This window comes from Ammodytes marinus, assembly GCF_949987685.1.
Source record: "Ammodytes marinus genome assembly, chromosome: 17".
Taxonomy (NCBI): Eukaryota; Metazoa; Chordata; class Actinopteri; order Uranoscopiformes; family Ammodytidae; genus Ammodytes; species Ammodytes marinus.
The window spans coordinates 21,151,932-21,177,408 of NC_137221.1; the positions used below are offsets into that span (position 1 = coordinate 21,151,932).

General features: G+C 43.9%; 1 protein-coding gene across 2 annotated transcripts in view; it reads right to left on the minus strand.

The window, feature by feature from the left end:
* Positions 1-10,010: 10,010 nt before the first annotated feature.
* Positions 10,011-25,477, minus strand: part of trit1 (tRNA isopentenyltransferase 1) — a gene marked incomplete at its 5' end in the record, with an annotated part of 32,682 nt that continues 17,215 nt past the window's right edge. For both annotated transcript variants that reach the window (XM_080044973.1, XM_080044972.1), the window contains 7 exons: positions 10,011-10,425; positions 10,574-10,691; positions 11,693-11,802; positions 21,234-21,311; positions 21,444-21,553; positions 23,740-23,851; positions 24,029-24,171. In XM_080044973.1, the coding sequence (XP_079901099.1) occupies positions 10,214-10,425; positions 10,574-10,691; positions 11,693-11,802; positions 21,234-21,311; positions 21,444-21,553; positions 23,740-23,851; positions 24,029-24,171 (883 nt within the window). In that variant the 3' untranslated portion in view covers positions 10,011-10,213. The remainder of the gene's footprint in view (positions 10,426-10,573; positions 10,692-11,692; positions 11,803-21,233; positions 21,312-21,443; positions 21,554-23,739; positions 23,852-24,028; positions 24,172-25,477) is intronic.

A 25,477-nucleotide genomic window follows, 5' to 3' on the forward strand; every position in this document is an offset into this window, starting at 1 on the left:
GGAGAGTTCTCCTCGCTCAACCGACATGATGGCAAGATGATGAAGCCTATCTTGCCCCATTGTGCTCCTCAACCAAGTGTGAAGGCGTCTCAGTACGCTGAATGTCCTTTCACAACTGCAGCTGTTAGACATTCTATGCTTCCAGAGGATAAAAATGTAACGCGCCCCACACACATCCTACCTCTACTGCGCGTCTACCTCGCGTCTGCGTCTGACTTTTTGTCACAGAAATCAACGTAGAGCGAGCACACATCCAACCTCAGACGCACTGCTGAGGCGCGTCGGAGGCACGTCTGCAGCGACGCTCCCCTTCACCTCAGGAGGCTCGCCTATTTTTTTCTGAGAGCAGCGCGTCTCTCTCGCGTCTCTGTGCTTTAACTGATAGAGAAATACTCTGCTGACAGTCATACCAGCAGCATTCACTCTAGTTACACGTTTACCCGGTGTGTTTATTTCAAAATAAAACATCCCTCAGTCGTATACGCGAATAATCCCTTTATTTCACGATTTAATTGTGCAATCAAAATCCGAGGGATTTAAAACCTAATTTTCAATTAGTTCTGGCATTTCATTTTTGGATAAATGACACATATAGAGATCCAATATAGTGAAGAAATAAAAAAGATCATGATGAGCGCAACAGTTTTCCGTTGCTCTATCTGTGTCTACGGCCTTCTTCTTCCCCGACCACACCCCCCTCTCTCTCTCCCGTATAAATCAGTAAAGTGATTTTTGAAATACTCTGCTGAGAGTCATATTGACTTCATACTGGCAGCTTTCGCTGTAGTTTCACCATTTCCTGGTGTGTCCCCTTCAAAATAAAACTTCCAACAAGCGAAAATATGGCAAAAAACATTTTTTTAAATGGCAATGGGGCGAACGGATTACTGTCCAGACTCAATATAAATCATATGCATCATAGATGACATGAAATAACTTCATTTTTAATGGGAATTATCTATGAAAACTCTATGTAGAAAGATAGGGCTTTTAGAAGCAGCGCAGCAGCTGCTGAGACGATGTGTGTCCGAGAAAAGTCCGAGAGAGGCAGCAGTAAGGTAACGCGACGCGCTCCAGAGGTAGACGCAGGATGTGTGTGGAGGCCGTTACTGTTTACTTCACTTCACGCCGGCCGGAGTGAATGGTCGCTGACGCTGTGCTGGACAGGTTCAAAAAGTCGATATCAAGGAGAATGATTCTCTCCTCAGTGTGTGCATTCGTCACGTACATTTCATTGCAGCGGCCGGCCAATGAGGGGGGCACCATGCATATAGGCCTATTTTAAGAAAAAAAAAATGCAAGCATGCATTCTGTAGATTGCCAGATGAGTCAGACTTAAAAAAAAAAAAATTAAAGGTATAAATAAATTAATTAATTAAAAAATCAGTGCCCCAGGCATACCCAGGCACCGCAGATCCACAACGGGGCACGTGCCCCGGTGAAAAGGGTCTGCCGACGCCGATGCTCCCGCCTTTCAAAGAACACTGACTCACCCCACACACACAACTTTTTTCCCTGTGTCTCCCTCTCACACACCTAACTGATGAACGCACTAGCCCTATAGTGTACTTCATATCAGCAGACGGACACTGTCTCTCCAGCCACAATGTAAATCCGCCGGGTGTCGTTAGGGCCGTTTATACCAACTGCTGCTCTGCACAACCTGCACTGTACAAATGTGCTGAGAAAGATGCCTGTGTGCTTCTGTATATGTTTCTGTGTGGAGCTGTGTCATTAAGGTTTTCTAATCATTTTAAAATCAAGGACACTGGGGTCATTTTCATACATGTTGCCACATTTTTCCTTCGAAAGATGGCTGTCTGGTTGCTTATGAGAAAGAGAACAAAACAAAGTCAAAAGAATGTTGTGGTCCCCTTTGTTAATATCAGTCTAAAATCACAAGACAAGGTTAAAACTCCAGCAACACAACACAAGCTTTATTTTGAGACCAAAAGGGTGGTAGGATGGCCTAGATGAAAGGGGGCCGACTAACCATGAGGTCGCTGGTTCGATCCCCGGCACCGGACAGGAGGGAGTTACGTCTACAGTGCCCATCATCTTTACAATTGTGTCCTTGAGCAAGGCACTTAACGCCGAAAACTGCTCCAGGGGCGCTGTACTATGGCTGACCCTGCGCTCTTTCCCCCTCTGAAGTGTGGTAACTTGATAGGGGGTATGCAAAAAAAAAAAGACCAATTTTGATGTAACTAATAGATTCACTTAACTTAATGTGTTCATCAGTGTGATGTAACGAAGGAGTGTGAGACCTGTTTTCTTCCCAATACACATTGGACGCAGGTGAAGTGGTGAAAAAATCCCTACACCATATGCCTGAAGCTCAGCAGCATGTTACCATATGAACCATTTAAAAAAAACACAGCGCTATTGATTTAAGGGTCACATCTTTCTGAGGAAGTTCCTAGAAAAAAATACATCTGAGCCAGCCATGCATGGATGTGACCTCTTGTATACACATACACTGTATTGAAGTAGGAATAATGAAAACAACACTGTATTCTCTGTGAGAAAATAATCATACACCCCCTCACTGTTTTTCAGTCAGTGTTACGCGTCAAGTGCTGTTTGACAAATGTGTAGAATTCATAATCTCGTGCTCTTTGACTTCATACAAGACGTTCAAGAGACTACGCTCGTTAAAGAATCACTAGAGGACATTACATACGTCATTTCTTGGGAAAAAAACGATCACATATGTTGTACTCCTGCTATCGTAAAATTAAAGTTTCTCGTGCATTGACTGTCGAGATCCTGCAGCAGAAATACTCCAGTGATATCTTGTAATAAAGAAAGTCACTAAAGGAGAGTTCAGTGAGGGATCTTCTCAACTGTTTGAGGTGTTGGAGATCATTGCCTCTCCATCCTGCCTGCATGCCGCTGCTTAGCATGTTGAAGCACACAACTTCTTCATATAATAGGGCCCTTAGTGAGGAAATGGGGAGGAAGAGGATGTGTGTGCGCCGCCAGCACATGTGTGTGTGTGTGTGTGTGTGTGTGTGTGTGTGTACGTGTACGTCGTGTGTGTGTGTGTACAACAGCTGCTATTGGTTCACATCACATGCCATCTAATGTTGCGTTGGGTTACATAACTCGCTTAAAACATGAGCGAGCCATGAGCTGGTACACTCAAGTGGATACACACACACACACACACACACACACACACACACACACACAGACACACACAGACACACACACACATACACATCTGTTCTTAAAATACCCATTAAAGGGTTAGGCTATGGTGGAGAGTTTTAAGTGAAGTATCAGTGACACAGTTAAACTTTGTCTAAATTCAGGTGTGCAGCCACATGTTCACACTCTTTGGAGGATTTTTTTTTCTCCTTTACTTTTCTTGTGGGCTATTTTAAACTGTATGGAAACACAGCAAGAGGAGCAGAAGTCAGTAGCTCAAATTACATTTTTTTGTTTGTTGTTGTTGATGGATTCAAGATGACGGCTTTATTTTCTCACCGTTAAGCCCAGCCTTGAAGAGGGTCTCCCCCAAGGCCAGATCCAGGGGTTAAGGTTTGATGTTATTTGAATATTCTGCCTGCTAGATGCAAATGTCCATACATTCACTTATGTTTAATCAAATATCCACACAGCAAAGGTCATATCGACCAGAGCAGGTTCATGTGGCCATAAGGATTTTTGCATAACTACTGCCAAAGTAGCCTCTGGAAATGTGTAAATGGCAAATAGGCTAGAGCAATGTGTGCATAGGATAGGCTACTACTTCTTTAAAAGGTGCTCCGAGGAACTTTCAGTTTGTGTTAAACCCAGCAGTTGTTCCTGTGTGAGCATACCCGTGACAAAGGCATTAAGAACAACTAGCCTATATAAAAATAACATTCCTTGCACTTATGGTCTTGTTTGCGCTTACATGTTATTTATGATCATCAGAGGAAAAATTTGAATGTATCAGAAATATTTAAAATGTCCTCGTAGCACTTTTAATCTAAACCCAACCGAGTATGCTACTAAAAAATGTCCAACTTGGATACTCAAGGCAAGCATTCCACGTCAACTGTGCTTTCTTTTAGACCTTCTACATTGCTCTTCTCCTTTCAGGAGGACAGAAGAACAAGAAGGAACACATTTAGGCTAACAGTCCACACACACAAACCGCCTGCTATCTACTGCCTTCCACCCGGGCAGTGAAAGGGTTAAGTGCTGCAGTAGGGGAGGCACCCTGCTCCTCCCACTCTGGCTCTATTTGCATAACGGGCGCGAATCTCACTTCTTTGTTGCTGCTGAGCTGCTGAAGCCCAGCCAAAACCCCGCCCACAAAACACCGCACTGGCGGGAAAAGAGCCGGCTACGGCGCTTAAGCCTCTGACAATGGAGAAACTAACCACACACACGAATACACACACTCTTTGTCTCACACACTGTACACTGTATTACACCAAAAGCACAGAAACTATACACACAGAGGCTATGCTATCTCTCTCGCGCACGCACACACACACACACACACACACACACACACACACACACACACACACACACACACACACACACACACACACACACACACACACACACACACACACACACACACACACACACACACCAGCAGTTGGGCGACATTGTTATTAGGCTACTTTATGGGCAGGCACACACACCCATTTCCTGCCTGTAGAGCAAAGGTGAAAACAAGTAGGACTGGCAGACTGGTGAGTAGGAAGAAATGGACAGCAGGACAGAGGAGAGAGAGAGAGGGTTTGTTATGATATGATGAAGGCAGATGAGAGAGACACACACACACCCAATCCAACCCCCAAGTGACAATAACATGTAGGCCTATGTTTTGTAGCCTATACCAGACACAACAAAGCACCAAGGGTAGCAGCTCTGAAAATAAGCACACATTACTTGCAATATGTGACAAGAACAGCATGTGCTGTGTGTGTGTGTGTGTGTGTGTGTGTGTGTGTGTGTGTGCGTGTGTGTGCCCTCCCAAGTGTTGCCCTGGGAAAAGAGTTCACAGGGTCGCTGGAAAAACAGGAAGGCATGTCAAGCTCTGGATTGGGGAGGGTAAGAAGAGAGAGAGAGGATGGTGTGTGTGTGTTGGGGGGGGGGGAGTTCCGAGCGGCCCCCGCATTACATAACCAGGCAGGAAATATGCATTAGAGAGAAAGGGAGAGAGAGGGAGAGAGAGAGAGAGAGAGAGAGAGAGAGAGAGAGAGAGAGAGAGAGAGACTATAGGATATGCATACATTGCACTCATGACACTTCCCTTAGAGGCTTTTTTTTCCAAATCTAATCACATCTTTTCCTCTACCCATCCTTCTGTCTCTATACGGAGGCCCGGCCGCTAGTACAGGAACCAGACAGCGTGACTAAAAGAGAGAGCGGGGGGCCTGCATAGACTCAGTGAACCTTGTTTGTCCCTTATAGACACTAACACACACACACACACACACACACAATAAATCAATAAAAGATGGTCTGCACTTGGGGGCTCTGGTCATTGAAACATTAAAAACATCTTCTCTTGGCAGGATTAGGCCGCAATGATCATCCGTCATTGTGCAGCTCTAGCCCTGTGTGTGTGTGTGTGTGTGTGGTTGTGTTATCCATAATGCATATAGGTACACAAACACACAGCCAATCCACTTATGTAGAAGTAATGACAAACACACACAAGCACTGAGAAGCTGTTGTGTGTGTGTGTGTGTGTGTGTGTGTGTGTGTGTGTGTGTGTGTGTGTGTGTTTCTGGTTATGTTGCTAATATGAAGCTAGCAGAATCAGCCAGAGCGCTCACTATTATGTGTGTAACGCACGGACAGGAAAACACAATGCTTCCTTATCTGATGTGAGTCACACCTGACAGTGTTGTGTTTCTCACCGCTGGGGTTACGCAACACCACAGCTTTGAATTGTCTTTGTCCTCTCTTGAGCCATAACACTGACCCTGAACAGAAGACGCATGCATTGAGGAGAAGCGCATCACACATCGCTGAAAGACTGTTAATGAGATAAATAATGTTAGAGGGCACTGTATACCCGGGGGGGGGGGGAGGAGGGGGAGATCAAATAAATTCATGCACACAGCAGCTGGCACACTGGATAGTTGACCGTTAGCCGCACGTCACTGTATTGAACTACAGAGACCAACACACAAGTTTTACATTCTTCCCCGAGACCTTCACGTTCCAAAAACTTCTACTCTGGAGATTAGGATTAAGTGTGGTGTCTAGCGTTCTACCACATCCACAGATTTGGCCTTCTGTGTTATCTTTATAAACACTCAAAACAGCCCAACATTAGCACAAAGGTATTTCTCATAAAAAAAAAAAAAAAGCTCCTCTTCTTGGTAGTCAACTTGTGTCGTCGAACCGCAAGCTACCGGCTCTATCTGATTAGCTGCGTGCATGTCTCTGTGTGCGTGCGCGTGTGTGTGTGTGTAGGTGCATGCAAGTGTGTGTGTGAGTTTTTTTTTCTTCTTTTTTGTCTCGCCAGGGCCAGATGGCAGAGAATGTTTTAGTCAAATGGGATTAGAGATTAGGATTAAGTGGACTTCAAATTACCTAGCTGCACAGTCACTGGATGACACTACTACAGCAGAGCTCTAAAGGTGGTGAGGGTTCAACGGCACTGTTTAGCATCATTAGCATACACTACAGGGGGGGATAAATTCAATTGGACTGGCTCAAAAAAATAACTCAGTAGGCCTCCGCTATAGGCTATGTTATGCTCATAAATAACCAGTGTAGTAACAATGAGGAGCCTATATTAAGGAGTAGTTTGACATTTTGGGAATAGACTTGCTTTCTTGCTGACAGTTAGATGAGAAGATTGCCTGGCTACCAATCTCATATCTGAATGCTGAACATTAAGCTAATTAGCTTACCATACTGAACACAGGGGGAGTGAAGCTACCCTACTTTTCATAGTTTTACACAAATGAACCAAATTAGATAATTAGTGGTGCTGGCAGCCTAATTTTGTTAAATTGGGACAAAGCCAGGCAGCCTACCTGAAAACTAGCTGCTGTCTTCTTCTTTCTCGATTATGTTTCCAATAAACCTTTAGTGAAGAAAATATGAACAAGTCTTAAAAGTCTACGTCATGCTAGCAGCTCTGTGAGGCTAAATACATGGTGCTGAGTTTACATGCCAAAGTCAGCATGCCAGACATGCTCATAATAATATCGCTAACATGCTGATGTTTTAGCGGTTACGTTATTCATGCTAACATTTGTTGGTCAGCACTAAACACAAGGCTGCCAATGCCATAGGCTAAATGTTCCTGTCTGAAAATCAAAACTGGTCTCAATAAATGGCATAAATAGTACATTGATCATAAAATCCTACTCATTTCCCTTCCACTAATCTTTTCAGCACCAAAACGACACCAACATCATAAATATATCCACCACAGTACGGGCTTGGTGAGATCACTGGTCACTGTTTAAACGGAGAATAGGAAAATTGACATTGAGCCAAACATAATCATTAGCACTGCCATCAGATGCATTACATTCAGCCAAGCCAGCGCCAGAAGCCAAACCTCCACAGGGCAAACAGGCCAGACACAGACAACAAGCATCTATAGGCCACAGCGAGTGTTGCATAAGTCAGCCTGTACTTCCCCCCACACAGGGCCCCCATGTATAGGACAGTGTTTGCTCTGTGAACATACACAGCTACTGAGCCCATGCACTGTAGGGGCAGGACTGCACTGAGAGAGAGAGAGAGAGAGAGAGAGAGAGAGAGAGAGAGAGAGAGAGAGAGAGAGAGAGGAATGGAGCGCTAGAACTGGGTAAATTATTGTGCGGCTGACTGACGCAGCTATGCATACAAACATATAAACACACAACACAAACACACAAGCAGCAGCAGTCCTCAAATCAAAAACCCTCTAGAAAGTAGTAAGCTCCACTTCAAGAGCACTTGTGTGTGTGTGTGGCCATAGTCGCAGCATGTTTCCCATTTCAAAGCTTGTTTGCCGCGTGGATTCTATGTGCTCACTGTCTGCAGTCAATGAGTTCAGTCATCTACGTCCACAGATGATCCACTGGGTCGCGGTGCGCTAATCTCTAATTAGCCTTCTGACCGTGGACGCTGCCCCAGTTCTCCACTTCTAAGAGTGTGTGTGTGTGTGTGTGTGCGCGTGTGTGCGTGTGTGTGTGTGGTTCAAGGGGGCTGCTGAGGCCTTATGTCATTCGATTGCGCAAGCTACCTTCTTTCAACGTGGCGCGTTCCAGCCGTGCCTGGAGGTGCAAGGCCCAACTAAGAACATACTGCGCATAAAGATGTGTCATATGACTGAGGAGGATTTCTTTTATATATATCTGACTCCAACATCGTTCTCATTGTTTCTGCTTTTGCAATGGACGAAGATGAAAACAATTAAAAATAGAAAAGCTGCAAGGGAAAGAAAACAAAGCAGTTGTTAAGTTTGATTAGAAAAAATGTCCAACAGAAGGAAAGGAAAAACAAACAGAGTCCTAAAAAGCGGACACCAGTTGCACAGTGACCTTTGCTATCTCTCATGCTGTATGGTAAGGCCCCAGTTAGCTGGAGGCCTGACCCAGTTTGGAAAGAGAGAATGTGGGACACTCTTACTCACTCTCTCACACACACACACACGCACGCACGCACGCACGCACGCACACACACTTCCAGCTATTATATGGCTTGAAATATTTTTAGTCATGTGGATGAGGTCAAACACTGGGAGCCTGTGAACTGAACTTGTAATGAGAGAATACGTCTTGGACTCGGACTGAAAGCTTGGAGAAAGAGACGATGGGAGTGTGAGCGGGGGGAATGCGGAACAAATGATTCAGAGGAATGGGGAGTGAGTGAGTGTGTGTGTGTGTGTGTGTGTGTGTGTATGAGAAAAAAAGTAGCAGGTGAAGAGAGGGAAGAGGAGCGCCAACGAGGGGGCATTTGGAGCGATGCCAGGTATTGTGTAAGTGGCTTTACAGCAGGGCAGGCACACCTTGCTTTGAAAAGGGGTACAACACAGCGCCAGGCACAGAAAAAAACGTTAAATTACTGTTGTGGAACACACCGGCTCCTCACAGTCGGAGCCGGGTTGGTTTATGTCCCTCTGTCAGGGCAGGAATGAGCTCAGCTAAGTTCCATTGAAAGACAACAGCACAAATCAGGTGACTAGTCATTATCAAACAAAGGGCTACTAAAAGGTATTCACGTTGCACAGTACTTATAGCTGTGTAAGCATGCCACTGAGAAAGTCGCTGAGATGAAACTTTCTCTGATGTCACGTGAAAACCTCTTTTCCTTTTTTCACTTCAGTGACACGGTGGTTGAGGAACTTTAAGACCCCCTTGGTTTACTGGACATTTTCAAAAAACTATTTGATGGGAAACGTCAACTAACGTGTTCGAAACAGGGAGATCTTTGGTTGGGAACGACGGTGTGAAAGACCGATCAGCGAAAATAAGCTTTTCTTTCACAAATTAACATGTCAAGGAAGTTAGAAAACAAATTCCAAATTAATGTAGCATTTTGGTAGCCTGGTCCAACCAGACCATCGTACTTCATTTCATTTGTACAGAAGGTCTGGAACTGCTGTAATTGGCAAACGTTCACTCACTTGGAGGCGGGTGTCTGTTGAAGTTTAAAACTATTGGATCTGCCCAGTGCCACTCTGGATTAGCCAACCAATCGCATAACGTTTGGTCTTGACGTATATCATGAGCCGGCTTCCAGTTGTACATGGAACTCGGAAATTTCCGACTTCACTACATATTGTAGTCTATGGATCTACCGGTACCTGGCAACGGTAACTTGCTAGAGCCTAACGTTTAGTTATTTGGATAAGAAAGGTTGTAGGCGTCCATACTTTCCCGAGCAGATGCACTGGAACACAGACAGGTGTAAATGAGCGCAGCATTCAACTGAAACTGGAGCGCGACTTCGACGTCATCGTTCTCAGCCACTCGCTCTGTTCAATGATTCAAAACTCCAGATGTATCCTTTTGAGTCCACAACGTTTAATTATCCCCCTCAACATCTCTAATACAAATACGAGACGCTTCAAAGAGAACGCCAGTCATCACATTCAAAAGAGGACTGGGCAGAAATTATCAACAAAAAAAATTGTAAAATTATTCAATTCGGCTCGATACTGGAAGCAATAAAGTAGCCCTATAAGGACCATATAAGGAGACGTCCAGCTGTTAGACTTGAATGTTTGTAGTCCTCTGCATTGTTAAAAAGTCACAGGTACATCCGTGTGTGTTGTACTGGTGTTTAGAGTAGACTCCTGAGAGCTTTGAGTGCAGCCCGGGCCAGCAGCGGCAACAGCACTGGAGTCATCTGAGAGGACAGGAGGTGCAGTGTTCACCTGGGATTGATCAGACCCTGGATCAGTCTTCCTCTTCTTCTTCACGTGGTAGTGATGCTTTTTAGACTTCAGGTGAGCTGCAGGTACAGAGAAACAAAGAGGACAATGAGATAAAATTAGTGAAAAAGGAGTCACGCCCAGGAAAAATGGAGGAACTTGGTATGAACTACAAAGTTTAAGTTTTTTTTTTTTTATGTTGTGTGAGGTGTGGTCCGACAGCCTCACCTGTCCACTCCAGGTCACCGATGATGACTTTGTCACACAGGTCACATGAGTGGCGGCTGCGTTTGTTCCTCTGCTCCGCCCCCTCCGCTCTGATTGGTGCAATAGCCGGCTCCTTGCCCTGATTTGAGAACATGTTTTATTTTTTTTAAATTCGAGGGCTTAAATGAGTTTTTCATGTCTTTCAGAGTTTCTCACAAAAGCAACATATTTTCAAAACATTTTACAAAGCCGATTTAAATATATATACAGAATATATTATTATTATTATTATTATTATTATTGTTATTATTATTATTATTATTATTATATATTTTTTTTAAATACTTTATTTATAAAACATTTTTTTTAACATACAAACATGAACACTGAAAAACAAAAATAATAGATAATTTGAAATGAACATCATACATTGCGTACTCTACTATACAGAAATTGTGCTTTCTTTTAACATATATGTTTAACAGCTAAAGGTTTTGTTTTGTCATTGCCTTGGATGGTGCATTGCTGTTTTTGTTGGCATGTCACCGCCACAAACTGTCCAATCAGCAGAACAGTACAGAACTGGCTGCGGGATGTGAATTAATGCACATGCACCTGCAGCTTTGTGTGAACGTTACAAACGAAACAGAAATTCATTTGTGGAAGAAAAAAAAAAACATACTCCTGCTAGTAGTCAAAAGCGCCACAGGGCTCTCTTTAATAGAATCTGAAATTGACTATTTAGTAATAACCATGGAGCAGGATTCATGAGAAAATAATGCACAGCCAGAGTCAGGAAGGAAGGGAGGAAAACGGAGAGAATAGGCTAAGAGAATGAAAGAGGAAAAGAGAAGGAAGAAAAGACGACGGAGATAGAAAATAATGAGTTAATAGTAAGGAAAGAATGGGAAGGACAAGTTGGTAGAGTTGGACAATGAAGTGTGGGGCTGTCGGAAAAAAATATGTTCACTGGAAAATGTACTTGAAAAAAAAACATGGCAGGATAAAAACAATCAGGATGAAGGAGGACAAAAAAATTAAAATGCTCAAGTAATGCAATGGAAAGGAGCAGAAAGGAAGGGAAAGCAAAGGGATGGAGAGAACAACAAAAGGTTGTAAAAGAAGGAAGGGAGGCCCCACCTTGCGGAGACTGTCCAGTATCTGCAGTGCAGGGTTCAGCACCGTCTCCTCCCACCGCGACACGTCCGTCACATCCAGACCAAACACCGCTGGCACATTGTCCCCTGGGCCTACACACACACACACACACACACACACACACACACACACACACACACACACACACATTATACATTTTTACAAGACCAAGCAGGCTGCTAATAAATGTAATGAAAGCTTGTCAAGGCCAATATTTTGGATTCAGCGTTTGCACATTTGTTTTTATTGGACTTGTGATAAAGCTCCTGACAGCATTGTTCGACCGCCACTAAAATGTGTTAGTGACAATATCTCTTTACTGTGAGTATTTAAGTTGATGCCTGATTACACTCATAATGTCATACAAAAAAGACAGACAGCTACAAACATATTAGATTCTCCACGTGGTGAGATGTATTGACTTGATTTATGGACATGATTTAACATTAATAGTAAAGAAACACTCAAAAAAGAGGGACATTAAACTGTATGGGAGTGGATAAGGGGGACTATGGGGAGCCACCACAAAGCGGGAAATTTACAGTTTAGCAGTGATGTGCTGGAGCCGCACCCTGAAGCTCTGTCAACCTGCTGACTCACACTGGCTCGATAATGTCTCTCTCCCTCTCCCTCTCTCTCTCTCTCCTTCCTCCCACCCTTCTCTTCTTCTTGTGCACCATATCTCTCTCTCTCTCCATCAGTCTCGCTTGGGCTTTCACTCACTATCTCTCTCTCTCTTTCTCTCCTTCCCTCGAACTCTTCCACCCCCGTGTTTGTATTTTGCATCAGTCAGCAGTCTGCAGGGCCAGGCCTCAGCACTAAACAGCAGCACGGGTCCCTGCCCTGCTTGTCTGTCTGTCTATCTGTCTGTCTATCTGCTATCCTGTCTGCATCAAGAGCCGCAGCACTGCATTGATTGAAAACGCACAGGAAATTAACATGTGTGTGTGTGTGTGTGTGTGTGTGTGTGTGTGTGTGTGTGTGTGCAGCTCGTAAAAGAGAAAGTGTCTTCAAAACCACTGCAACTTCAAATTTTATGCACACACGATAAATATAGAGTGCCCGCCGACTACAATATGTAATAATTTAAAATAACTATAAGCGGATAAAATATGTGTGTAGAAAATACAGGGAAAAAAACAAGTGTCAAATACAGACAAAAAAAATAAAATAAAAAACAACACTCTCCCTTTTTCTCCACCTAAACCTTTCTGAAAACCTATTTTTCAAAAACCTGGTTTGTTCCTTGGCACTGGACAGATGGGCGTTAGTAGTAACACTAGTGGTTGCTGGTGTGTCATACTACGGTGCCCACCATCTCTACCATTGTGTCTTTGAGCAAGACACTTAACCCCCAAACTGCTCCAGGGGCACTGTACTATGGCTGACCCTGTGCTCTGACCCCCTCTGAAGTGTGGTAACTTGTGAGGGGATATGCGAAAAGACGAATTTCAATGTAACCATTGACTAATAAAGATAACTTTCTTTCCTCTTGTGATGTCACAAGGGGAGACACCACTCCCCCTCAATCCCAAACATAACTTTGCACTACCTCCACCTGTTACAAGCACAGCTGCTTTTCTAGTAGAAACCCAAATTACACATTTTAACCAGAAAATGAGCATAATATGTGAACTCTTAAGTTTGAGGTGATGGTGGCGATAAATGAGAAGTCAGTGTATCACCCTCTTGGGACCGTTAATGTGTAGAAAATAACATTGAAATAAGCAAAGCCGGATCTCGTCAGGGATGTGGGCAGCGCACATAGAACATACTCATGTCAACGAATCCCATTAACCTGTAAGGCAAAGTTAGCCAACTCAATTATGGCTTAATCCTTCTCCACACACACCGAAAGTGGACGGTGCCACGTTTCTATCTCTGCTGGGAACTGTCTGGGACTCCATTATTAAAGAGCAACACAGAGCTGTAGCAGGGTGTGTGTGTGTGTGTGTGTGTGTGTGTGTGTGTGTGTGTGTGTGTCTGTGCGTGTGTGAACAACGAGTCTTCACACAGCCTCACCAAGAGAGCTAGCCTACAAACTTTTAACTGGTGGCCTGGCACAAGTCACATTTCAACGCCTTCTGCTCTGAATTTGCATACTGTTGGCTGAATTTACTGTCAGCCACTTAAACTAATGCTGTGTTTTATGCGTTTCCCGTCGAGGCCCCCGGCTTTGTTTAATTGAATAGCTGACAAACTATGGGTGTAAAAGGCAAAGTAAACACACAGAGATCCTTCTGAACTTCTGAGCACTACTGCACCTGCATCATTTGACCATTACAGTGTGTGTGTGTGTGTGTCTTCTCTGTTTTCTCTATGCACACACTGTGCCAATCCCAGAGCTCTGTCGGCCATGTGTGTTTATACAGTGGGTCAATTTGTCAGTGTGTGTATTTTTTTTTTGGGGGGGAGGTGGAAACAGTAGTGACTGTTAATCAAAGCCTCGGGTTTCACTGGCTTGCTTACTGCGTCTGTGTGTGTGTGTGTGTGTGTGTGTGTGTATATGTGTGTGTGTGTCTATGTCAGAGGGGAAGTCTTTTGTGTTTGTAGCACAATAGCAGGCAAGTGGCGGCGGGGGGGAGTCACATGACATACCTATACCAGATGCCCAGTGGAGCTCTATCTCCCTTAGGTGATCTCAGAGACACTCCACCTCGCCTGCCGCCCTCCTGTTGCTGCTATCGCTTCCCTCCTTTACTTTGTTATTTTATATCTCTCTCTCAACACCATATCCCACCCCGACCCCCTCCTTATCATGCATCAGCCTCCCCCTGGGCAGACTGAAGTGTTGGCAAATAAAAGGGAGATCATGTACGCTGGGTTGCCAGATGCTGGGCTTGCAAACCCACCTTCTCTTGTTTTGGGATCTGGTGAAATTGAACTCCTTTAATCCACTCTGTAGTGAATGAGTGAGGGGTTGATAAGAAATAAATGCTGGAGGGACAAAGAGCGGGGTGGTAAAAAAACAGACACACACACACACACACACACACACACACACACACACACACACACACACACACACACACACACACACACACGTCGGGCTACATTGTGAGCAAACTGTGAGCGATGCCTTTCATGTACACAGGGGGAACTTTGCCAACAAGAAAGACCATCTCCCGTCACCGGGCAGCTGCTTGCCAGTGTTGAGAGTGTGTGTGTGTATGTGTGTGTATGTGTATGTGTGTGTGTGTGTGTGTTTGTGTATGTGTGTGTGTTGAAACAGTAGTCCACCTGTTGCAACAAATGGGCCAGCAGTCATTTGCCGGGTTATCCTCCTGTTTGCTGAGTGAGGATGTGCGCCTTGTGTGTGTGTGTGTGTGTGTGTGTGTGTGTGTGCGTATGCTTTGCTATAAAAACTCCACTAGGAGCAGCAGCAGGCTTGGCGTCCCCCCCCCCCCCCCCTCACACCTCCCAGCTGTGCTCCTTTGGCTGGCCTCCACCACAGCTGCCTCTATTCTCTCAACAGCAGCCTCCTTCCTCTTTCCTACAGTTCCTCTTCCACTTTTTTTTGTCTCCGTCACCTCCTTCTGTTGTTCACGTTTGACATTTCTGTCCCAGGTCAAGTATTTTGGGAATCGAGTGTGTCTCTGTAGATATGGCCCCGATTTATGACATAAAAAACAAGATTTGGATTTATGTTATCTGGCTGTTTGCTGGTCTGCGACTGGAAGAAAAACCAATCCCCAGATCTATATTCTGTGCTTTCAACCCCAACCCTCCATAACAGAGTTTTTTCAACTTTGCTCTAATACAATATTTCTATATTACCAACAACCAAATGACTTCATGGACATGACAGAGTTGCATGAAGGGAATGATAACCCGCCTTCACAGTAGCCTCTTTTAGCTGATTGTTTTGCTTTTAACAGCCCGCAACTTTACTGTTGTGGTTCACTCTCATTGCTCTCATAGTATTGTTTCATAGTGCAGCAGGATTCTGGAGAGATGTATGCCTCGTTTCCACTGGACAGCACAATTTGGTTCGGCAGGGCATGGTGACCCTAGATCCGGCTTGCGTTCCCACTGCCGACAGTAGCCATACTTAGTAGGCGGGGGCTATGCCGGACGGTGATGGTCTATACAGTCTATGAGTCAGCAGGACACAGTGTAGCCCACTGATTATATAAATGAAGAGAGAAGTGTGTAGCAGTGTATAGCTCCACAGAAATAGGTTTGGCAGGGTTGGCTTTTCTTGGTACCCTTTCTAACTTTTGACAGTGTAAACGCAAATACATGCGTGCCAAGCTTTTCCAACAGTGGCCTTTCTTCTCTTCCTTGTCAACCTTGCCACCTTTTTTCACCAAATTCACCCCAAGTGGATGAGTGCATGTGTGTCCATCCAGAGAACAGAACAGACCTGAAAGCTGGAGCCCTACAGTGAGGGCATCCGGTGGCTCTGTTGTGTTGGCACGGCTTGGATCCACTTGTCCCCATAGAGGGAAGGGTCACTGCAGGTCAATACAAACTTGTTGTGAGAGATCACGCTTATCCAGCGATGAAACATCATATGCCAAGGCCTCTCTCCACCACCACCATCATCAAAACACCAATAAGGGAACATCTTTGGGAAATGTGTTCATTCCTTTCAGTAATATTTCAGAGACTCGGAGAATCAAAGCCAAAGTGCATAGTAGCTGTTGTGGCGTGAAGTGGTGGTCCAACGCCTCATTAAGACACTTAATGTTGCTTTCTGCTTTGATTTATCATCCATTTGTATATGTGTAAGAGCACAGCTTGAGAGAGCCTGAGAGCTAAGAATAGCATCGCCAACGACATGAAATTTAAATAAATGTAACGTCTCCTTTGACCCCTGTGGGTTATTCTCATCTTCTCCAGCCCTCTCTCGTATCTCTCCATCCGGTCGAGGTGACACAGAGGTTTCTGTGGCAACAACAACCTTGGCTCCGCTCCACAGGGTGGGGGGTTACATGTGTGTGTGTGTGTGTGTGTGTGTGTGTGTGTGTGTGTGTGTGTGTGTGTGTGTGTGTGAGTGTGTGTGTGTGTGTGTGTGTGTGTGTGTGTGTGTGTGTGTGTGTGTGGTGTAAACTCGCCCCACACCTGTTGGCCCAGCTGGATCAGATTACCTTCACTCTCCATCCAACCAAGCTCCCCATGTGTCGCCCCTTTCTCTCGCTCTGTCTCCCTGCATCCATGCTTCACTCACTCACTCACTGGTGGGGACTGACTGAAAGACACCTACATCCCTGTTACTTAACACTCACAGGGCTTCGGTCAGACTACACCTGCGTATCCTGGTTACAGGTAGAGTGTGTGTGTGCGCCTTTCTGCACGTCTCTCAAAAGAAAAGAAGAAAAGCAACAACAACAACAAAGTCTAAGGGCAGCGGCCCCCTCTGCATAACATTAATATAAACTCAACCAATCATTTTCTTTACGGGTAATTAAATCTACTAATGAAAAAATCCCCCATATAACCACACACACACACACACACACACACACACTCATCCTATAAGCACACAGCCAGCCACCCACGTACAGACGCACTTAAAGGCATGACAAATGAAGCTTGATTTAATTTGAGCTGGCTGACCTGGTGTTTAAATCCCCGACATGGCAACCTTAGCCCGAGTTCATGGAGAACAAACGTTATCCCGCCGAAAAGTCCTTAAGACACTGAGCACGCACGTCAGCTCACCCAATGACAGACATACTGTAAAAACTGGGTTAAACTTGTCTCTCCCAGGCATGTGATTCAGGCCTCTTTTCTGTGTGTATTTACATCCACGGTTAATGTATAGGTCATTGTTCTAGCTTCTTCTGAGCCCGCATTCATTGTGTTTGTCCGACTGTCTGTCACATCCATTCTGTCCTTGCCTTTAAACCCAGTCGCTCTGTGACCCCGGTGCCCGAGGTGTGTGTGTGGTCGGAGCAAATTCCCGGCAGCTCTGTAATGCTTTCGAGAGATTAGCCTTCTCAGCTGAGGCCTGACAGCATCAGTGTGTGTGTGTGTGTGTGTGTGTGTGTGTGTGTGTGTGTGTGTGTGTGTGTGTGTGTGTGTGTGTGGCTCAGACGCAACAGAAAAGAGGTCAGCAGTCACAGTGAGGCCGCGACGAGAATGCAGCCAGTAAAGGTGGGATTAACGGGGTTAAAGAGCAAAAAAAAATATATATACTGCAAACATCAGATACGTTGATTTGAACATGCCCCATGTCTATGATTCTTTTCGTCCAATCTGATATTTGGCAACTACATGGACTACTGCAAGAATAATGGCTGTTGGGGCAAAGGAGCCAAGCATCCAAACCACTCTCTTAAAAAAAAAGTCACAAACTCGAACATGATGAATCATCCTAAAAAGTCCCCGCGATGCAGCTCTCTACTGTGATATCCTGGAGTTTTAAGAGGGGATCCTTTCTCCCTTTGCTTTCACTCGGACTCAAATGTTTGAGATGGTTTGCATCACTTTGAATTATAATTTTTCTGAAACTGTAAAGAGCTCACATTCCTTGTCAAGGTCAGAGTCTAAACAACTTCAGCGCGGGGAAGACAGAAAAACACTGTCATACAGCAAGACACTGTGTTGGCCAATGGAATATGCATGAGCCCACATTCCCTGAGGATTACCTCATAAAACCACTTGTTATTGTATTTATAGGGAAAGTGTCATGACAAAAGATGAAATTATCGTTACCATGACAATTTCTCAAAGCAGGAAGACCTTAATCATAATAACGTAAACTATAGCACAGTGTTCTGGCAGCTGAAATGCCTCCAAAGTGATGGAGCCATTATTCAAATAGAACATCCTCGATCTTATTTTATTGTCTCACTGGTACCTCAATTGACAAGCCCCCAAATGCACTGCTTTTTTTTTTTTTTTTTTTTTTTTTAACATGGCTGACTTTCCCCAAAGACTTTGAACACAAACGGCGTGATACAGACACGGTCATGGTGCTTTGACTGGTTATTTGAGAAGCCTGCATGGGGGGGGGGAGGGGTTACATCGCCTGAGACAACACACACACACAGACAGAGAGACAGACAGAGACATATGCAAATGCACAGACAACAACTTCAGACAGATTACTGCTCATGTAAAAGCGCATGAAGACAGATACAAACGCATGTGCCTTTGCAGACCATATGGTTTGTTTGGGCGGTCAGAAAGAGGGGTATTGAGCTTTAGGCCTGGTGTGGCCTAAGCCATTTGGGCCTAACAGGATTAGGAGGCCGGGTTACTACAGGGCAGGCTGCAGGTGGGACACTCAGGCAAAGGCGTCCGTTTGGGACAGAAGAAACACACTCAGCCTTTATATACATTTGAAAACACGTCTGACTTCCTGGGGGTTGCAAACAGGGTGGGAATCTTTTAAATACAGTCTATGGTGGGAATATGCCACCTGCCAAACGCTGGTTGTTTTTGGCTGCGGTGGGTCCATTTATCCATTCTCTTATATAGTTCACTTATGTGCAATCATTACAACAAAACAACTTCTCAGAGTGTAAGCTGCAGGTGGATACCGGGGATAGATTTTGTAACAATAGCCCCTTTAACACATCACAGCAGCTCTCACACACACATTGCATAAAATCAAATACAATTCCTCTTCCAGTGAATAAATTAATCTGGTGATTTCCATAATTTGAATACCGAGTGTACAAAAACGGCTTTGGTGTTCGTAAGCTTAGCTAACAATTTGCTCTGTGGACATATAACACTATGTACACCACAGCAATGTTTTACACTTCTTTTTTGTACAGGTTAAACAAACCAGATTTTAAACAATAATTAGTGAGATTCAGTGGTGCTGATTTAGTTATCTTTGGTTATTGACTCTTAAGGGGATTTACTTTTGAATTTTAAAGTAAAAATTTAAAAATTTAAATATAGGGGAGAGTGGCCTAAGTTGTGCATTTTGGAAGTTGTGCCACCCCTTGTTTCTAGAAAACCGTGGAAGAAATTGGAAATGTGACCACATATTTAAGAAGAGCCATCTATTTGACTCATCCTGTAAAGAAGGGAGACACACGGAATAAGATATAAGCACATTTGAGCTTAAAAAAAATTGTGTTTTGCCTTTCAAAGTAAAATTTCCATGATCAAGGTTTTTTGATTATTGTGTCTGAACAATTATAGACAAGTTTGAAAACATTTGACACATGTTTTATTGCTTTGGTATGCTACATTTTGAGTCTATACAGTTAGCACGATGTCAGCCCTAAATTGCTGCATCATGCTTATTATCCAAATTTCTGGGATTGGGGTGATTTGTGCCAAAGGGCCTAGGTGAGTTATAAGTAAGTAAGTAAGTAAAATGTATTTATAAAAGCACATTTATAACAGTTTGCACTTTCCAAAGTGCTGTACATAGTGCATTCAGTAGGTAAACAATGAAGGTAAAATAACAATAACCAAAATAAAAGACGTAAAGCCCATACATCCACATAAACACAGTAGTGCAGAGGTAAGATAGTTAATGGGGAGGAAACACCAGGGTGTACATATGGGTTTTGAGCCTTGATTTAAAGGCAGAAATGTAGGGGGAATCACATTTGTCAGGTGGCAGTTGGTTCCACAAGCACGGAGCAACTAGTGCAAAGTAAATTTCTGAGAGTTGTGCCAGTGGCATGGCTGTATAAGCTGGTCACCAAAAGAAAGTGATTGTCTACAGTAGCTCAGAAGAGAGTGACATCTCAATTCCACTTAACGACACCACTGATGAGAGTTCAGATGGCCAGAAAGATGATGATGGTGACTTTGTCATTGTGAGCTTTGCAGGTAAAACCATTAGATCTGCTAGGCCTTGTTTAAGAAAATTGTCCTTCAATCTTTGTCAACTATTTACTTTATTTACTTTAAATACACCTTAAATAAGTGATTGTCTAATGGATTTGTCTTGCATTACAGTTTATGAGATATATAGCAATGGCACAATTTACCCCATGGTATTCTCTCCAACCGCACAACTTACACCACACCGGGGGCAAGTTGTGCAACAAGACAACTTTTTTTCCGAAAGCTAATATTTCTTCAACAGTTTATTCCAGATCCAAAGTTTTTATTGCCAGGGATGCATAACACCCTGAAATATATGTACATATTTGAGTTGGAGACTTTACTGTCAAGGCCTTACTTTAAAGTCACTTTGAGTGAAAAGTTGCACAACTTAGGCCACTCTCCCCTACTTAAAACAAAAAGCTCAAATAGGGGTGATGAGTAACTAAGAATTACCTTTTTTTAGATTGTCTACAAAACTGTGCTGTCACCACATGTAATAATAATCGCTAATGGACCCAATATGACTGTCGACAAGGACGCATGAATACAAAAACTCAAGCCTTCACAATGTAACCTGCAACACACAATACAGCGGCTGAAAGGCTTACTCACTGTGTGTCTAATGGAGTGCATGAATCACATCTTGTTAAAGAGAGTGCACACACACACACACACACACACACACACACACACACACACACACACACGCACACACGCACACACGCACACACGCACACACGCACACACACGAGATTGGGTGAAGGGTGCTTACGTTTAAGGAAGCGATTACGGACCCATTTGTTCTGTTTTCGTGCGTAACGTCTGGTGGCAATCTTCAAAGCTTCGATACCTGGACAAAGTTAAAAGGAAAAAAAAATCAGTTAATAGATTCCTCTGGTTGATCAGTCAACCAGTCCACCAGAGCGCTAAAACATCTAAAATCCATCTCTTTGACTTTGAGCAGGACTCTCTTCTCTCTGACCTTTGTCTCTGAGAGCGTCTCTCTCCTGCTGGCTGCTTTCAGGAGAGGTCAGGTAGTCGTGGAACTCTTTAAAACCGATGGACTGGAAAATCCCGTGCTGATAGTCCTGACTGGAGAGAAAAAAGAAAAAAAAAAAGTTTGCGTCTCCAACTTGACATTTCTAGACACCCGCTGGTGACTTGTTTCACCTTCTCCACTATCTCTCCCTCCATCCCTCCATCCACAAACAAAGAATATCAGTCTGAGCAGATGTGGGGCCCCTCGGGGGGAGAAAGTGACAGAGTGACATTCAAAAATAAAGTGAATGGCAGTGGCACAGGGGGCCCGGGGGTCTGGGTTTTCGGGAGCCTGACCTGAATGACATAGGGTGGTTGGAGGAAGCCCACCGGTTGGCCCGAGACAGAAGGTTTCCATCAATGTCACACCATGTCACCCCAGATGGGCAGTGCTCTAAGCCCGGGCTGTACCTTTTCCACTTTTTAAGTACTAGCCCTGCAATTGGTGTGCGTGCTGAGTTCAATGACCCAAACCTTTTTACTGAATTCTGGAGGGACTGCCCAAAGTAGCAGGGCCGTGCTGTGCTGGCACTCTTTCTTTTTACCACTATAAGAAAAGAGTTGACTCGAAGTATTGAAAAATAATCTAAAGACAGCAACTTTTCAATAAAGTAGTGCAAAAAGGAAAACATAATATGTGTGATGGACAATAGCAAATATTAGGGATTTAACGCAAAGCTACTATCTATATCCCTTTCACTACAACATGTGGATTTGGATTTTGGAATGCCTGTGCAACAAGGGTCAATGTTTATCTATGGGGAAAATCCTAGCTAAAAATATATCAAATGAAAATGGATTAAAAAACACCTCTGGGTTTCTAGCCTCCTGTATGTTAAACTTTGTTCATTAGCCGTTCTTGGTCAAACTGTACAGACCACCATTGCTGGGTTACATCAACACTAAATAAAAAGTCTGACTTTGAGCATGTTCATAGTATTTTCTCTAAACTGATTTATGGAGCACAAATCAAAGCACTTACTGGAATACTCTGGAAGCGGTTTGCGTATACTTACATCCTAAAACAGTAGTAACAGTACAAATAACCTTCAGAGCCTGTTCTGCCATTTCCCCACAGGCCTATTTAAAAAGAATATTGCAAAGTGTTATATAATCTTATTTCTTCTAGTAAAATCACAGTCCGGTCTTCACATGGTGGTACCATGGGAATCTGTATTTTTATTTTTTATTTTCTGAAGCAAACATTACACTACATTTACAATGGCTATTTTAGTTGCTTCATAACTTACACTCACTTTGCAGAAACAAGAGGAGGAAATAACAAAAATAAATCTGGCTAGACGGGCAGGGACAGAAATTTGAGAATATAGCGACGGAGCACAGGAAATGCAGAGTCAATGGAGGGAGGAGAAAGAAAGGAAAACGGAGGAAAGGGAGGGAAAGAGAGAGAGATTTGACCTTGATGTCTGGGGCCGCAGCAGCCAGTCGGGGACGGAGAGAAAGAGAGACGGACGGACGGACAGAGGAGAGAGGAGGAGGAGGGGAGTAAAGTGCTTGGGTGATCAGATTGCTGAGAGGGCAATAGTGGCAGGGATAGGGGGTAGAGAGAGAGAGAGAGAGTGAGGATGATGCTGCTGCTGGTTGATGGGGTGATGAAAGAATTGAGGGACAAAAAAAGAAAGGAAATTGGCAGCTTCCTTGGCACCGTTCCACCAGTGCATCAACTCCCCGCAGCCACACCCCACCACACACACACACACACACACACACACACACACACACACACACACACACACACACACACACACACACACACACACACACACACACACACACACACACACACACACACACACACACACACACAGTACTAATAATCTCGCCGGGAGAGATCCACATCCCGTATCTGCTTCAGCTGTTGGTGAAGTCCAGTGAGTGAAGTATATCTTTAGAACTACGCTATTGAGCCTGGATCCATATTATTCAGTCTGGATCATTAAAGGAATAGTTCAGTATTTTTTTTAGGCATAGCTGGGGCAGTAAGCGGTGTACTGTTGCGTGGGCCAGCAGAAAAACTTTCTTTCAACACTTAAATTCTTACCTAAAAGAAAAACAATTGCACGCTATATGTAGGATTTCTTCATGGCGTTAGTTTGCCGCCGGACAGTTGCTTATTTTGGCCCTTTTTTGGGGGGTGAATCTTAAAACAGTGACAACACTAGAAGATCATTCAAGATGAACAGTAGCTTGTTCCAACAGGAGGGTGTGGACCTGTTTACCTGTCATCCTGGACCTTCTGCTCATTGTAGCGGAGATGGAAGTCTCTGAGCTCCTCTATCAGTCCAGCAGACAACATCTCATCCACACGAGCATCCAGCCGCTTGTCTAGAGCTGTGGAGAGGGGATTTAAAAAAAATTAATGTAACAAATGTAGCAGCAAAAGAAGTCCAATGCACATAAACATGTCATGGCACGCTATTAACGTCCAAGCCATTCCTGTTGTCTTGATGAATAGCGTCAAGCCTAACTGTAAAATAGAAATCTATACAGTCCCTCCCACCTCCTTACCGTCCATGTCAGCGTGCAGCCAGAAGATACAGGGGTCAGAGTATCTGAGCGGTCCCCCCAGCCCAGCCCCTCCCTGCTGCCCTCTCTGCTCCTCCAGCCAGCGGCTATGGGGGACCCCTGTCTCTTGGTGGATTTGTAGACTCCTGAAAAAAACACAAGCAGACATGATGCGGTTAAAAAAAAAAGAGATCAGATGAGTCAACCATCCAGTCATGCGTTAAATCCAGTGTAAATGAAAGTCTCCAACCTCCACCACCACCACCCCCCCCCCTAACTTCTAAGGCACAAATTCAAGGTCTAGTTTAACTGTAGTATAAATGATTACCAGCGACAAAACCTTCAAAAGACAACATGAAAAAAAAAGAAGGGTAAAAAGACATCTGATGATGAAACGAGATACAAAACTGTTGAAATGAAATCTCTCCTTTTTTACCGAGCACACACCATAGACACACACACACCATAGACACACACACACCATAGACACACACACAATTGTGAGATGTGGTGATTCAATCCAAACCAGACTCTCTAGGCGCGCCTCGCTGCACTCTGAGGTTATAAAGAAAAGATGATTCCTGTCGTCTCCTGTCACCCAGAAGGACGGGGTAACTAACCCTGCTCGCACAAAAGACCGCTGCTACTCATCAAGCTGCACGTGTGTGTTTACGTGTGTGTGTGTGTGTTTGTGTTTGTGTGTGTGTGTGTGTGTGTGTGTGTGTGTGTGTGTGTGTGTGTAAACAGACACTCAGTTCTGTCAGTGAAGACTGGGTGGAGGCCATACACTGTGACTGCCAGCCTGACACAGAGCACGAGCACTTCAGGGTCACATGGAAAAACATGAGAAAAGAAAGAAAAAAAATTAACTAAAAATAAGCAAAAAACAAACAAGCTTTCACACTATAAACAACACCATCCCAAGAGGTGAAAGGGGCTTTTGCTCATGCTAATCGTATTAAGGAGGCTAGAGGCGCTAGCATTACAAAAACATGTAGCAGTAAATTGCGGTTATTTGAAGCAAGTCAAAAAAGTTTTATATCAAACACTAAAGCTAACATATATGTTTTAAGTTTGGTGAATGTATATACATTATTATATATTTAGTATATTTTACCTCTAGCTAGCAGCTAACGTTTGGACTATGTTGTTAATTAGGCACCAGAAAGTTCTTAAAAAAAAAAGGGACTGAAAAATTGCATTACTTTTCGCTAATGTCGTATGCTTTCTTTTGCTATTAGCTACCTAACTAGCTAGCAAGTGCAAAAAATTGCTATGACAAACCAACAACAGTGTACCAGTACAGGCTTATAATAACCTATGGCTAATGATGCTAAAATTGGATTGTGTGCAATCATTTATTATAGCATGAGCATCCTTTTCCTACACATGCTCATGCTGCTCTACTATTGAAAAACCGACCAGTTTCTCATACAATTATTTGTACAAGTC